Source organism: Lethenteron reissneri, chromosome 17, assembly GCF_015708825.2.
Source record: "Lethenteron reissneri isolate LAM-NWPU_2019-01 chromosome 17, ASM1570882v1, whole genome shotgun sequence".
NCBI classification, from domain to species: Eukaryota; Metazoa; Chordata; class Hyperoartia; order Petromyzontiformes; family Petromyzontidae; genus Lethenteron; species Lethenteron reissneri.
In genome coordinates this window covers 15,424,147-15,438,077 of record NC_083795.1, presented here as the reverse complement: position 1 = coordinate 15,438,077, position 13,931 = coordinate 15,424,147, and the positions used below count along the sequence as shown (strand labels likewise).

The 13,931-nt window shown below is 50.3% G+C and overlaps 2 protein-coding genes across 3 annotated transcripts; both read right to left on the bottom strand.

Annotated features, from left to right (window-relative positions):
- Window positions 1-459: 459 nt before the first annotated feature.
- LSM1 (LSM1 homolog, mRNA degradation associated) lies at window positions 460-6,342 on the bottom strand. 2 transcript variants are annotated; one of them, XM_061553240.1, is made up of 4 exons: window positions 6,167-6,342; window positions 4,478-4,546; window positions 1,476-1,591; window positions 460-1,251 (listed from the first exon to the last, which is right to left on the bottom strand). In XM_061553240.1, the coding sequence occupies exons 1-4, from the start codon at window positions 6,210-6,212 to the stop codon at window positions 1,081-1,083; spliced, it is 402 nt and encodes a 133-aa protein (XP_061409224.1). In that variant the 5' UTR covers window positions 6,213-6,342; the 3' UTR covers window positions 460-1,080. The 2 variants fall into 2 exon arrangements, with proteins under 2 accessions (XP_061409224.1, XP_061409223.1); XM_061553239.1 differs by lacking the exon at window positions 6,167-6,342 and adding an exon at window positions 5,879-6,039.
- A 1,800-nt stretch (window positions 6,343-8,142) lies between these two features.
- On the bottom strand, window positions 8,143-13,499 carry POLR1E (RNA polymerase I subunit E). The gene is made up of 12 exons (XM_061552667.1): window positions 13,376-13,499; window positions 12,170-12,273; window positions 11,251-11,327; window positions 10,964-11,049; window positions 10,777-10,829; window positions 10,360-10,504; window positions 9,983-10,090; window positions 9,770-9,866; window positions 9,467-9,606; window positions 9,265-9,346; window positions 9,035-9,166; window positions 8,143-8,538 (listed from the first exon to the last, which is right to left on the bottom strand). The coding sequence occupies exons 1-12, from the start codon at window positions 13,431-13,433 to the stop codon at window positions 8,391-8,393; spliced, it is 1,230 nt and encodes a 409-aa protein (XP_061408651.1). The 5' UTR covers window positions 13,434-13,499; the 3' UTR covers window positions 8,143-8,390.
- Between the last annotated feature and the right edge of the window lie 432 nt (window positions 13,500-13,931).

Genomic DNA, 13,931 nt, shown 5'->3' with positions numbered 1-13,931 from the left:
CCCTAATAACGAGACTTTAAACGAACATTTAGCTCAGTGTATCATCTTTATAAACGTTATCATGCTCCCCTTCCCATTACACAGCTAATATATGTTCACTTTCAACCGGTTGGAAAGAGTTAAATAGGGAGATAATCTGTGAATTGCTTCTGTCGTGAAGTTGAGCCGCTGCCTGCATTCAGGCTCGGTATGGGGCTCAATGCCCTGGATCCCATGCACTGGGGTAACAAGCACGTGGGACCACGGAGACGAGCTACGGCGCCTTTCACGTTCTGGAAACGTGGCGACGGGAGGAGACGTGAAGGAGCGAGGGCCCTTCGACGTGTCGACATGTCTCCTCCTGTTGTGGCGACGGGAGGAGGTGCTCCTCTCTGGCGAGAGCGATCCGAGCCCCGTGCAGTTTATTCAAACGTGTCATAAACTTCACCAACGAAACAAAGTGTTCAATATCTGCAAAACTGCTTGTAAAACAATTTATAGAAATAAAAAGTAAAACAGACACCGTTATGAACATAAATGCTTGTGTTTTAGGCTTCGGTGAAAGATGTAAAGGGGTGATTGTGACAATCAATCATATTTAACATCTCTTTAGAGCACCTTCACAAAAAGATAATTGGTTATTTTTGTACGTTGGAAGCCCCAAATGCTGCATGCAAATTGAACACTTCCATGACAAAGAAAAATCAGCTTAAAACACCAGACGTGTGCACGGCAACCCTGCCCAGCATATACATTCCACCCCTGGTCTAGTGTCTCAACAGTATCTGTTATAAATGTTCATCTACCGCCGACATTCTACGAAAACCGCACATGCGCTCATTTTAACGCGACAGTTGAACCCAGGCACAGAATGCATTCCAACAGTGTATTGAACCATCCGCCGTGTGTGGCTGGCAGCGGAGTCGCGTTTCTTTGTGTCGGTGGCAAAAACATGCAGGATGGGCGAGGACGGTCGGAGCTTCCTGGTCGGCGTCGCATCACGCATCGTCCACCCTCGGGAGGGCCGGCGCTTCATTGCGCGCGAGAGGATGCAGTCAACCTGGGCGTTTGTTGCAGGGCCGAATTTCTCCCTGGCCACAGCTAGTACTCCTCGGCAGTGTCTGTACGTGGAAGGGGAAGGCCCCGCTCCTTGAGGGCCTTTATTTTGGCCTTCTCAGCCTCGGCTTTATCCTGCTGCTCCTCGCGCTGGGCCTCGAGGATTGCTTCGATGGACACCCTCTCAAGGCTCGTCTCCTGCTCCTTGTCCGCGTCCTTCAAAACATTTGAGTAAAGATGAAGAATGCATTGAGGCTTAACGATCGTCAAGTTCGCACCGTCAGATTGGCTGTCGGTGACAAGACACAGGATGTTTTGCCGACATCATGACGAAAATGACCAAAAATGCGTGCGTGAACAGTAAAAACAACTTCCAGTAAAACTTAGCGTGAAAAAATTAGTGTTTTGGTTGAAAGTGGAGACGTTGATGCGCGACTTACAATCTCGCCGAGCAGGACAACGTTCTCACCGCGCACCACAAAGATCCCACGCGGGATGTCCCCATACCTCTTCCCTACATGGATCCGCTCAATGGTCTGGTGCAGCACCAAGTTCGCTACGTGGGACACGCGCACACGAGAATACGGGCTCGGTGGGCATGTGTCTGGCACTCTCCACATACCTTGACACAGCTCCATTTAGGCCTCAACTCTAACCAAATATAAATGTTTTATTTCTTGCACTGGCGATCACGTGTGTGTTCATGTGAACACAAACGGGTGTACGCTGAATGAAAAATGTACTCAAAGACATTTTTTTTTTAAGTTCTCCATAACCAAAGTTGGTGGTCAGTAGTTTTATATATGTTTGCATATTGCAACATACATCTAGAGAGAGCAATTGCTGGCACTATGTGTGGTGGTGGCCTTTTCATTCAAATTAGAGATAAAAACACTGACTTAGTCACCGACCAGACCCCCACATCGCAGTCTAATGAGCTTCCCAGTTACTGTGATGTGCAAGAACAGCTGGAAACTCCTGATTCGTGCTCCCCACCGATCAGCCCTTATTACCCCCCACCAAGGCACTGACGCACACACACCCCTACGCGAGTACCCAGTGACAGTGGTGACTACAGAACATTGCACCTGCTAAACATGTGCTGCACCTGAACACATACTCAAGCCACAACCTGTCTCCTCTGAATAAAGTAACATTACTGGATAAATAAGCAGACAATTACACCTTCACATATCCATCTCTTCATATAAAGTTTTTTTTACTTCACATCCCATCAACCACATTGCTTTCTGGGAGTGAATCTTTCGGCAGCATTGGTTTAATACAACTAAACTCTGGACAGTATCAACATTCTGTGTCTCATCAGCAGGCTTGCTGGGTGGTGGCGCACGCCTATAATACAGAACTCCGAGGCAAGGGTTTGTGGATCACATAAATTATTAGAAACTCCCCATGGACGTCGAGGTGCCATACCCAGGAAAATATGGTACAGCATACGTGGACTCCACCTGTTCCATCTGTATGGGACAGTGTTGCCCCCTTCCATATATGAGTTTTCTCCGGGTGCTCCAGTTTCCTCCCACGTGTATAAACACTCATTAATCGGCCGGATCGCCGCCTGGCTGCCTTCCTGTACGTCTGTGGTTCCTCGCGCCTCTGAGTTGGTCTCTCTAAGAATAAGCAAATACTCTGCGTGTTACACAAGTTGTAATTATTATTATAAATCAATGATAGTGAACTGCCAGATGTTTATAGGAAAGGACCCTCTCTTTAATATGGATTCTAGTTCAACTCAAAACTATATAATACACAGCACAACAATCATGTGTTGATGTGGATACTAACAAAATCAATATGCAGGCAATATGCCTCCTTTCCATATTGTCTCTACACATACAAATATACGTTTATTTTAAACATCCAATCAAACAGCCTTCCGACAGATATGTGAAAGAGGCATATTGTCTGCTTAACAACGCAAATTACAATTCTGTGCAAAGTTACTGAGCAGCTTCACTCACAAACAAGCATTCAGCTCTGCTAGGTATTTGATGCAGATAACACCAAGTGTCACTGCCACGTAAATTAAGACAGTTGGTCTCGCAACACTGAACAAGGCAGTCACGTTCATCCACCATAGGTTACAAAATTAACTGCCATCATTTTTCGTACGATGCACAGCGGCCGGTGGCGCCTGTTAGTCACACAGACATCACTGGAGAAGCAATGAGAAGCACTTGTACAAAATGAAGCATCATCGCAACTTTATTCAGCGGGGATATATTAATTACAAAACTAGTGGGGGGAAATTATGAAAATGTCAGAAGTAGCCATCAAAATAATCTGTCTGGAGGAAACATGACAACTCTTGGTCTGATTGAACTGTCGTGTTAACTTAGCCAGAACCAGCACAGCTTCTCTATGTGATCGCAAATGTATTACTGTACCACGAGAGGGGTTGAAATAACCTCTGAATAAATATTCATTAGCGTTATTGTGAAGAATATAAATACAATAAATAGTCTCCTTCAGATATCAATCATTCCACGTAAAAATGTAACTTCTTACACAATTATTATATTTATACACAAAAAAATCTCCATGACTCTCATGATTATTTTGAGTTACGTATTATATAATTTTGCATCGGACTGGGACCCCACAGTGTAAGGGGAGAGCTCTTGCCTGGAAGATCGGCAGTTCACCAGCACTGATTCAAGCAAATATGACTGCTGATAAGACGAACCAGTCAATACTTATCTACAAACAATGCTGCGGAATTAATGCACTCCCTGAAGGCCGTGCAACTTATCCGTTGTGTAAGACATACTTAATTTTTTTGTATGCGGAGAAACGAATATGTGAAAGAGACAGTCCGCTTCTTTAGTCTCCTATGAAGGCCGCACCTGAAGCAGGGCGCCCTCTAGTGGTGACTGAGTCGCATTCTTGCGCAACTCACCGGAGTGAGCCACTTCACAGTGCCAACGTCCTTGGGACACTGCCCTTTCCAGGCGTTTTCTGTCCTTTACATTTGACTCACAATGCGGGCGGAGCTAGGCGTGAATGCATTAGCATCTCCCGGCCATAACCGCCCTGACCAAACGAAAATATCCCCCTCATAGTCTTAACAGACTTTTGTGGCAAGTGCTGTTAGCGGGGATGGGTGGCCAGCACCACGCTCGGCCGCCTTTGTCTCCCCAGTGCTAATGTGTACACGTCGCACCAGGTACTCATTTGAGTAGACCTAGGAGAAGCCGACCAGGACCGGTTCAAACACCCACCACTGTGAACAGTTATAAGCGGGAATTGAACTCGGGACGCCAGGTTCGTAGCGCAGCGCACAAACTACTACATTACTGCTCCCTACACATCTGTAACCACCACCATCGTCAACGAGGACTCTCAACTCTAGCGGAGAAACTGCTTCGCCCCCTGCCATGGTTCAAGGCTCACATCTCCTCGACAGTGCGGGAGGACTCACCGAACTGGTCAATGCTCCTAAGGAAGCCGATGAGCGTGCGCCCGTCCCGCAGCAGCACGAGGTGTTTCTCTGGGGACATAAGAAGAAACCGTGAGGATATAAAACACCACCATCACCACTATTGCCAAAACACCATCTTCCCGAGCACCAAATCATTACCACCAACTAGCATCATAATCACCACCAGAATCACCATTATTATCACCACCATCATCAGGACAAGTGTATCACCGAAAACCACCATCATTTCCAACAACAGCATCACCACCATCATCACCCCTACCAGCAGCATCACCAACAATTACCACCATCAAAATCATAACCACCACCACCTGCCATCATCATGCGGGTGGATTAACCATCATAGGCACGCAGTCTGCTTGACAGTGGATGTTAACATCCCGTGACGTCATTCTGAGAAGAGTATGCCATTGTGCGAAAGGCATCATGGTCCAAATAAAAAAAATATGCGCAATTTACTTCATTGGGAACAGCAATTGTCGCACCCAACTGAAAAAAATCAGAACTATTTTTTATTTTCTTGGTTCTTTCGGTAAAGTCACGTAGAAGAGAAGTAATAAAATAATAAAAATAAAACATAATAAAATAATTCTCACGACGTTTCGGCCACAACGCAAGCAGCCGTCCTCAGGTGAAGAATGAAACACCGCCTGAGGACGGCTGCTTGCGTTGTGGCCGAAACGTCGTGAGAATTATTTTATTATGTTTTATTTTTATTATTTTATTACTTCCCTTCTACGTGACTTTACCGAAAGAACCAAGAAGATGAATCCCTGCAGTCACGAAAGCTTTAAATCGAAATTTATTTTTTATTTTATTTAAGACTCAACTATTTTATTTTACCAGGCAAGGCCCACTCAGGTATGTACAATAGCTATTTTTCAGAAACGACCTGGCCGCAAATGATAGCTCAACGAAGTGGCTTATCGAGTATATCAGCCAAATACTCGAAACGCATGTTTATAAATGTGGAGGGAAAACCCGGAGGACCTGGAGAAAAATCCACGCGGCCATAGGGTCGATGAAACCCACGACGACCACCTGTATACCAAGCGAGGTAGTTAACATCTCCTAACCACCGTTGCGCCCCAACTGAAAAAGTTGAGTCTCAGTGAGGCTTTCCTGGGTAAACGCGTGTAATGATAACGACAAATCACCACCCCCATCACCAACAACCACCACCATCGTCAACATCATCACCAACAAAACCACGCCAAACACGACCACAAATACCATGGCCACCATCACCACCACAAGCAACATCAACACGACCATCGCGACCAACATCATCATTCATAACCTCAGCGACCACCAGCAAAAACAAAGATCCTCCAATATCGCCTTTAACAGACTGCTGTGACAAGTGTTGTTCGTGAGCACCTATTAAGGCTCGTGCAGTGGGGGCAGCACCAAGCCCGGCCGCCTTTATCTCTTCAATGCTGTTTAAAAACTGCATCAACACTTGTTTAAGGCTGCGTCAACCAGCAGTACCACCATCATCATAACCACCACCGGCCACCATCAACCAAGACCATCACACCACGCCGATCTCTGGCTCCCCCTAGGGATTCTCCGCAAGCCCCCCCCCCCTTAACCCGCGTTTGCCGGCAGCGGTTGCAGGCTCGTGCTTGGACCTCCGCGGAGACCTTTACGCGGGACGCCACTCACTGTCGATGTCCTCGATGAGGCTCGCCGTGCCGGGCATGTAGTTCATGGTGGCGCCTCGTCTCCTCCCTCGTACCGCCCGCCCGCCCGCTCGGAGGAGTCGAAGCCCAACTCTAACTCATGCCGGAGGGCGCGCCTGGCGGGAGAACCTCGACTTCCGGGTCATCGGGGACACGTGACCGGTAAGCCTCGCCCCGCCCCCCATAGCAACCGCGGGGGGTGCGCGGGGAGGGGAATGATTCACATTCCAGGGCCTCGTGCGAACGCCGCGTTCAGAGCGCGGGGCGCCGTTCAGGGGGTCTCCCTGTGCAGTGAGGAACGGTCGCTTGTGTTTTAGGAGCGGGAAGCCGCGGAACTTCGACAATAAATGGATGGCGAATATGTGAAGAGCTTAATTAACTAATGATTCCACTTCGCCACCCCGGTCTCGTGACGTCATCGCGCCCTCAACCTCACCCCAATCTCGTGACGTCATTACTCTCGTTCTCTCCACAGGGTCTCCTGACGTCATCGTCCCCACTCCACCACTTACCCGAATCCCGCGTTATGTTATCACTGCTCTCCTTAACCTCACCCCAATGTCGCCCTTCTGCAACTCACCAGTGTCGCGTGACGTCATCACCCCTCTCCCCGCGTGGTCCAAATCCCGCCTCACGTCATCAACCCCCTGTCCTCGCGTAGCGTCATAACCAGCCCCCCTCTCCTCACCACTCCCGCGTCTCGACGTCACTCAAAATCGTAATATTTATTATTTATACACAACATTATTTCTCTACGATGCTCATGATTATTTTGAGTTACATTTTATAATTTCGCGTTGAACTGGAACCCCCAGTGCAAGGGAAGTTCCTTTTCCTAGATGATCGGCAGAATCTCTCTTTCGACTGGAGGAATCATTTTGAGCTAAGGGGCCGTTCATAAATGACGTCACGCGATTTTGAACGATTTTTGACCCCCCCACTCGTCACACGGCGTCACAAAGTCAGACCCCGCCTCAAATATGACGTCACAAAGCTCTGCCCCCCCCCCCAAAATAAAACATGCTTCAAATCGCTTTAAACTATTGTCATTGTCGTGCGTATTTAATGTGGCGCTGCACTCTGATGTAGGATAAAACATTTATTAAAAAGTCGATTTAATTAAGTAGAACAAGTTGCGTATTTTGATGTGACGTCACATTTCTCAGATGTCCAGTGGAGTGACATCAACCCCTCTTCACCCCCGTCTCGTGACGCCACTCTTTCCTCACCTCAATGTCGTGACGTCACAATCCCTCTACTGCAACTCAGCAGTTTTGGGTGACGTCATCACTCTTCGCCTGTCCACCTTCGTCTCGTGAGGTCATGAAGCCCTTCGCACACCGCCCCAATCTCGCGTGACGTCAATGCAGCACTCCTCTCTTCCACACCCCCGCGTCTATGACGACATTAACCCCTCCCACCTCAGCACAATCTCGCGTGACGTCATCTGGATGCATTACAAAGATCGCCCGTGGAGCCTTCACAGGCTGCGGTTGGCGAGCACCTATTAAGGCCGGAACGGCACATAAGTGGGAGGCCGCCTTTGTCTCCCGAGTGGCAATGTTTACACATTGCACCAAGTACTCATTTGAGGCCGAGTCTACCTAGGGGAGGCCTAGAACCAATTCAGATATTTGTCACTGGTGTTAGTCGTGAGCAAGAATAAAATTCGGGTCTCCGGGTGAAGCAACAATGCACCAGCACGTGCACATTAACTGATCGAACCACTCCATCTCTTATGTGGACACTCGTGAGCATGTTTACTCCCTTGACTGCCACTCTGTTAGCAGCCTCGACCACAAGCCACCATCCCTTCCACCGACATGTCCTTCCCAAGCCAACTTTCCAACTTGTGCGTGTTCTCTAACCTATGTGTTTCACTTCCTGTCAGTCTAATTCTGAACACACTTCATGGTCCAAATGACAATACTTGCCTCAAATAATATCACTCAGCAGCCATTGTGCAAATTCAAAACTTTATTAGAAAAAAAATAACGTTACAGTGAAGTCTCGAACCATACTCCTTGCTCCTGCCCTCTGCGAAATAGTCGTACTACCTAAGTCTCTCGTGAGTGGCTCTCTCCTCCCAGAGTTGAATTGATGCACTGGAGGATCGGATTAAGCCATCGCTTGGTTTCCCCCTCTGTGCAGAACTAGCGCTCATGCATGCATATGTGATGTGTCGGTGACACCAGGCAGGTGGGTTCCTATCTTTTGCGCTTGCGCTCGTGAGAGGCAACGGGCATGGTGAGGGGTACAGCCAACTCAGCTATGCGGGACTTGAGGTCCGTGGTGGAGCTCGTTGCTCGGGTTTGTTTGATCTTCAATCCCAGAGCACGCGCCACCTCCAGGATCCTGAACAGGGCAGAGCAAAACAGGTGGCATGGTTGTGAGAGCAGTCATGACACAAACGAAGTCAAGTGCGATTGAGCATGACACAGATGAGTCGATGATCGCGACATCTGTCCCGAGAGGGTGACCTCTGCGGGTGGCCGTCAGGTTTGACCATTGTGCTATTGTAGTGGCCGACAATTTCGTTGCTGCTTGCTTTAGCCACATGTGCATGCTGACATGACCCAAGGCCAGCTCATACCCAACTCTGAAATCATGGCCATTAGAATGCTGCATAGAAAATATAGAATAACCTCTAACAGGATTTCAAAACACAAACACACGACTCTCCTGGCCATACTGATGAAGGCGCTCAAAAAAGCTCTCAAGCCGTCAATTTAACTTGCAATCAGCGATTTTGAGCCAATTAGGATCAAAAGAAAAGCATTGCAGTTAGTGTTACAACTTAAACCCATCTGGATGACATCAAATGTGCAGAGCTCCAGACCCCATCACTTACTTTTTCTCGCTGACCTTGAAGTCCTTCTGCAGTAGCGAGAGGTTGATTGAGAACGAGTTGAGGTGCAGCGCCAGCACCAGCACGTACGCAATGATCTTGTCCCGTAGCGCTGGGGTCATGGCATTCTGCACCCTGCACAACCGGACATGACCGAAGCACGACGTCACATGCGCACCACCAGAAACATCGGCACCACTGTGTGGAGGCCGCCAAATGGATTCTACTCTGACCTGCCATTGTCGAAGGAGACCGTTGTGAAGCACTCAAGGATCTTGGTCCTCAGCAGAGGCGGCATGTGGTCACCCAGAGTATCTGAATGACAAGCAACACCGGTGTTCTCCACTCAAAACTGTACCGACAGCACATTATGACCGAGGCACTGTGCATGCAGATAAAGTGCTATAGCTGCGAATATGCAAAATGCCACAATACCTCTGGAGGAGAACTTCTTCTTCTTCAGATGGAACAAGTGGACCAAGGTGTCCAGATACCACACGAGTCCAGCCCGTAATTTGCGGATAGAGGCATCATTAGGCGTGACTCGTATCGCCCCCACAGCAATTGCACTCAACCTGCGAGTGGGCGCACACACACACCGCTCTCTTGATGCACAACCAACAGCCCGTCATGCACAGTCTCTATGCAGCAGGCATTCTCCACCGAGGTGAAGGAGAGGCAGTGCAGCGTTTAGCCGAGGCATTATGATCACGCTCCCTCTGTCGGTACCATACGCACGTGGGGTCTTGTGCGACGAATGTCATGCCAGACTTCATTAGCTCCAAGTATTTGGAGCTCGCTTCCTCCGCTGCCTCAAGTTCGGTCTCTGTGATGACTGATAGAAATACCTCAGGAAAAAAAATTGAGACATGGGGACCCACATTCACTGTTACACTGACCTTAAACCGTCACCCCTGACCTTACAGCCCCAGCCGGCGACACAGAGGATACTGTCATTGAGTTTGTAGGCCTCGTCCGGAGAGGTGGCTTTGGGGTTGCACGGTGGAAGGTAGGGCGATTGCTCGAATGCCTCCACCCGCTGCACTTCACGTGTCAGGACTGCACACATGTGCGTGCACGTACAAGAGAGCCCACATTCACACACAATGCATACATACATACACACACCGTGTACTGGAATAATTTTGTACAATATTCATAATCCGCAATCTGATCGCCTCAGACTCTTAGTGGTCAAAACAGACGAAAGGTTGATGCAGATATTGTTGAGATTATTATTAAACCTTACAGATTGCGACACATGAGAGTGGCATATTCACAAGCGTGGAGAAGAACATGGTCGTTTGTACGCGAGCGAGCGCACTCACACTCGGAGCCACGGGTGTCGATGATTTGCTGAGCCACGGTGGAGACGGCCTTCTGAAGGCTCTCACCGCCCACCTGGTTCATGCGACGCGCTGAGAGCGCACGCTTCTGCTTGTGACTCCCAAACGCCTCGATCAAAGCGTCAACCTGCACGAAAGAACGAACCACACACATACGTCATCACCCAGCACCGCACACAAACGTACAAGTTATCACGCACACACAACAGGTTGATGCACCAACATGTTAATGCACCTCCGATTAGCACAGTTGGCTACTTATGGTGCAAAAGAAGTTCAACATCCATACAACAGTCATCATACATCACCATACACATGTTCATCAGTCATCGCGTATGACCACACAAACCCAACAACCGACAATGCAAGTGCAATGTGGATTCAGGTGCATGCCATCACCTTATCTCTATATGAGCCTTCTGATTTCTTCTTTGGCTCGTATTCTTTCTCTCCTGTTGGCAACATTGGTCACACATATTATTGGCTGCTCATAGGGCTACAAGTCTCATTTGGGTTTGGTTTGTGAGCCAATGCGATGAAGGTGCCGTGGTCTGCAGTGGGCGAGTCGGGGGCTTGGCGGCATCACCTTGGATATTGGGTTGCATCACGAAGTGCTGCGCGTTGTACACCCTCATCTTGCCATCCTTCTTGTCCAGCACGCCCACGTAGTACCTGCCACAGCAGAGGCACAGCCATCCACCACACTCCTTTCTTTGTACCCTTTGAAGTGCCCAGCACAGTTGGACTCAACGTCAGCGGATTTAAAGTTGTGTACAGGTCTAGCTCCACTACGTAAATACTTCCCGGCCGGCTATGGGCACTTAAGCGGTATTTACACGTGTACACAAGTCATGCTTCCAGGCTCCGCCTCACCTACACAGGCTGTTGCACCGTGACGTATTCACGCCAAAGTTTTGTCCCACGTAGTACAGATGCTCCGCTTGTGCCACCTGCAACACAAATGAGGGTCGGTCAAAGAACGCGAGTGACCCATATTTCTCTAACCGTCTCTACAGTAGTGACCCAAACATGCACACTCACACTCAAACCCACAACTTATTGTCTTTCCCCCGCACCTCAGATTAGTACGGTTGGCTACGTACGGTGCGAAAGAAGCTCAACATACACACATAAATCAGCATGCAGCAATCTCCCAGACTCACTGACTTATGCCATTAGCCTCACCTTATGGAACAATTTTTACCCAGTATCAAAAAATCTGAAAAAAAAAAGGTTTAGTGGAGACTTGAAGCCTTGTAAAAGCTTACCATCTGCTGTTTGAATATCTTAACACCTTTATTACCAACCCGAAACCTTTATTACTGCCGTAAAGGGTAACGCCTATTCTTTTTTCAGTCTCACCTTATTAAAAACGTACATTTGCAACTGTTACAGCTGGACAGCATTCTACAATCTACGTGAAAGAGCAGTGTGCACCATTCGATCATTCATGCAATTTAGTCGTGTGTTGGGACTGGGCTTGTCGGTTCATTGTATATATATAACGTGGCATTGGTTATAAATCTGAAATATTTGCATGTGATCTGTTTGGTAAAAAATGGGTCAATAGCCAATCCGAAACCTCGCCTGGTTGAAACTCTCGCAAATTCGATGTTCCTCCGATTAGCACGTTTGGCTACGAATGGTGCGAGAGAAATTCAACGTGACATACGTTCCATCTCGGAGGGTTTTCCGGGTGAAAAATATAGTCAGATGAAATAATACCCGTGTGGCTCCCAAGTTAAGAGAGAGAGGTGGTGGGGGCGAGATGGGCTGCGTGTCTCCTCCTCACCACGATGGCGCGGTGCTTCTTACGCGGGTGCTCCCGCTCCGTGCTCGTGAACACGGAGAGGCCGATGCCTCCCGCGCTCGCCGGTTCTCCATTGGCGAACTGCACTGGAGGGGGAAGGTGGAGGGGGAAGGTGGACGGGATGGGAGGGGGCAGGTGGAGGGGGTGAGAGGGGGCAGGTGGAGGGAGTGAGAGGGAGAAGGTGGAGGGGGTGAAAGGGGGAAGGTGGAGGGGGCAAGGTGGAGAGGGTGAGAGGGGGAAGGTGGAGGGGGTGAGAGGGGGAAGGTGGAGGGGGAGGGTGGAGGGGGTGAAAGGGGGAAGGTGGACGGGATGGGAGGGGGCAGGTGGAGGGAGTGAGAGGGGGAAGGTGGAGGGGGCAAGGTGGAGAGGGTGAGAGGGGGAAGGTGGAGGGGGAAGGTGGAGGGGGTGAAAGGGGGAAGGTGGAGGGGGCAAGGTGGAGAGGGTGAGAGGGGGAAGGTGGAGGGGGAAGGTGGAGGGGGTGAAAGGGGGAAGGTGGAGGGGGCAAGGTGGAGGGGGTGAAAGGGGGAAGGTGGACGGGATGGGAGGGGGCAGGTGGAGGGAGTGAGAGGGGGAAGGTGGAGGGGGAAGGTGGAGAGGGTGAGAGGGGGCAGGTGGAGCGGATGGGAGGGGGCAGGTGGGTGGAAGGTGGAGGGGGTTCAACCTCGAGGACGAGCGAAGCGTTCAACGGGGCGAGAAGCGTTCAGCGCGGTCGGTTTACGTACGGTGCAAAAGTTAAACGTGCGCACATACAGACGGCCACACTTGCCCCGTTGTTTAAAACCGCACACACTAAAGACAAAATAACCTCTGCCACGAGATGGACCTGAGGCCAGCTAACGGAATGGGGGGGGGGGCCTCCGCTGCCGTGCGGCTACGAGTGTCGCCCTCCTCGTCCATCTGCCCGGCCTCGCGACCTCCACCGCCGCTCATTCTGGGCTGAGGAGCGCGAGCAACAAACAACAACCCCTGCCCGCCGCCTCCTCCTCCTCCCCAAGCTGCTGGCCGCGTTACTTTTGAGCGGGCTGGGCGCCTCTGAAGCTCCCCGCCCCCCCCCGTAAACGCGGGTTCCCTTCTTAGCACGGGTTGGGAACAAGGCCCCGCGATTACAGCCGCGACTCGGCGAACACGGAGCCCGCAGCAAGACCCGCGTGGTCTCGTATCTCCTGGTCCCCAGCGGCCTCGCCTCACCCAGCGCGGCGCGGGGCCCGGGATCGCCACTCTCCCACATGGCCCTGGAAGCCGCCATGGCGCCACGAAGGGCCCCAAGTCGACTACCCCGCCTCCTCGGCTCCCCCGCCCCTTCGCCCCTCCCCCTCCCTTCGCCCCTCCCCCTCCCTTCGCCCCTCCCCCTCCCTTCGCCCCTCCCCCTCCCTTCGCCCCTCCCCCTCCCTTCGCCCCTCCTCTCCCCCTCGGCTCCCCGCCCCCTTCGCCACCCTCCCTCCACGAGGTTCAATCTCCACGCCCACACCTGGAGGGGCATTAAGAGAGAAAACTGTTTAACAGGCGACGTTTCGGGCAAAGGACCTTCTAGCATAGCAAATAAAGAGGCCAGAGAGATGGAGTATATAATACGAGTTGGAGACGACACCGTGGGGGTCTGATGGGGATTACATTTGCCAAAATGTTTCATGCTAATCGTTTTTAAATGGGTATATAGACACATAGCTTTGAGCAATAGGCAAGCCCTCCTCCAATAATAACAATGTATCGATCCTAAAACTTTTGTGAATGTTTTGTATTTAAA

What these genes read in the sequence shown, in the direction of transcription:
- POLR1E (XM_061552667.1), bottom strand. Translation starts at nt 13,433, where the DNA reads ATGGCGGCTTCCAGGGCCATGTGGGAGAGTGGCGATCCCGGGCCCCGC. An exon ending in CGGTGCAACAGCCTGTGTAG is followed by an intron (nt 11,050 to 11,250) that starts GTGAGGCGGAGC and finishes CTGCTGTGGCAG; the next exon opens with GTACTACGTGGGCGTGCTGG. An exon ending in AAGGCTCATATAGAGATAAG is followed by an intron (nt 10,505 to 10,776) that starts GTGATGGCATGC and finishes TCTTTCGTGCAG; the next exon opens with GTTGACGCTTTGATCGAGGC.
- LSM1 (XM_061553239.1), bottom strand. Translation starts at nt 5,954, where the DNA reads ATGCAGTTTTTAAACAGCATTGAAGAGATAAAGGCGGCCGGGCTTGGT. An exon ending in TAGGAGCATTGACCAGTTCG is followed by an intron (nt 1,592 to 4,477) that starts GTGAGTCCTCCC and finishes TGTCCCACGTAG; the next exon opens with CGAACTTGGTGCTGCACCAG. An exon ending in TTGTCCTGCTCGGCGAGATT is followed by an intron (nt 1,252 to 1,475) that starts GTAAGTCGCGCA and finishes AATGTTTTGAAG; the next exon opens with GACGCGGACAAGGAGCAGGA.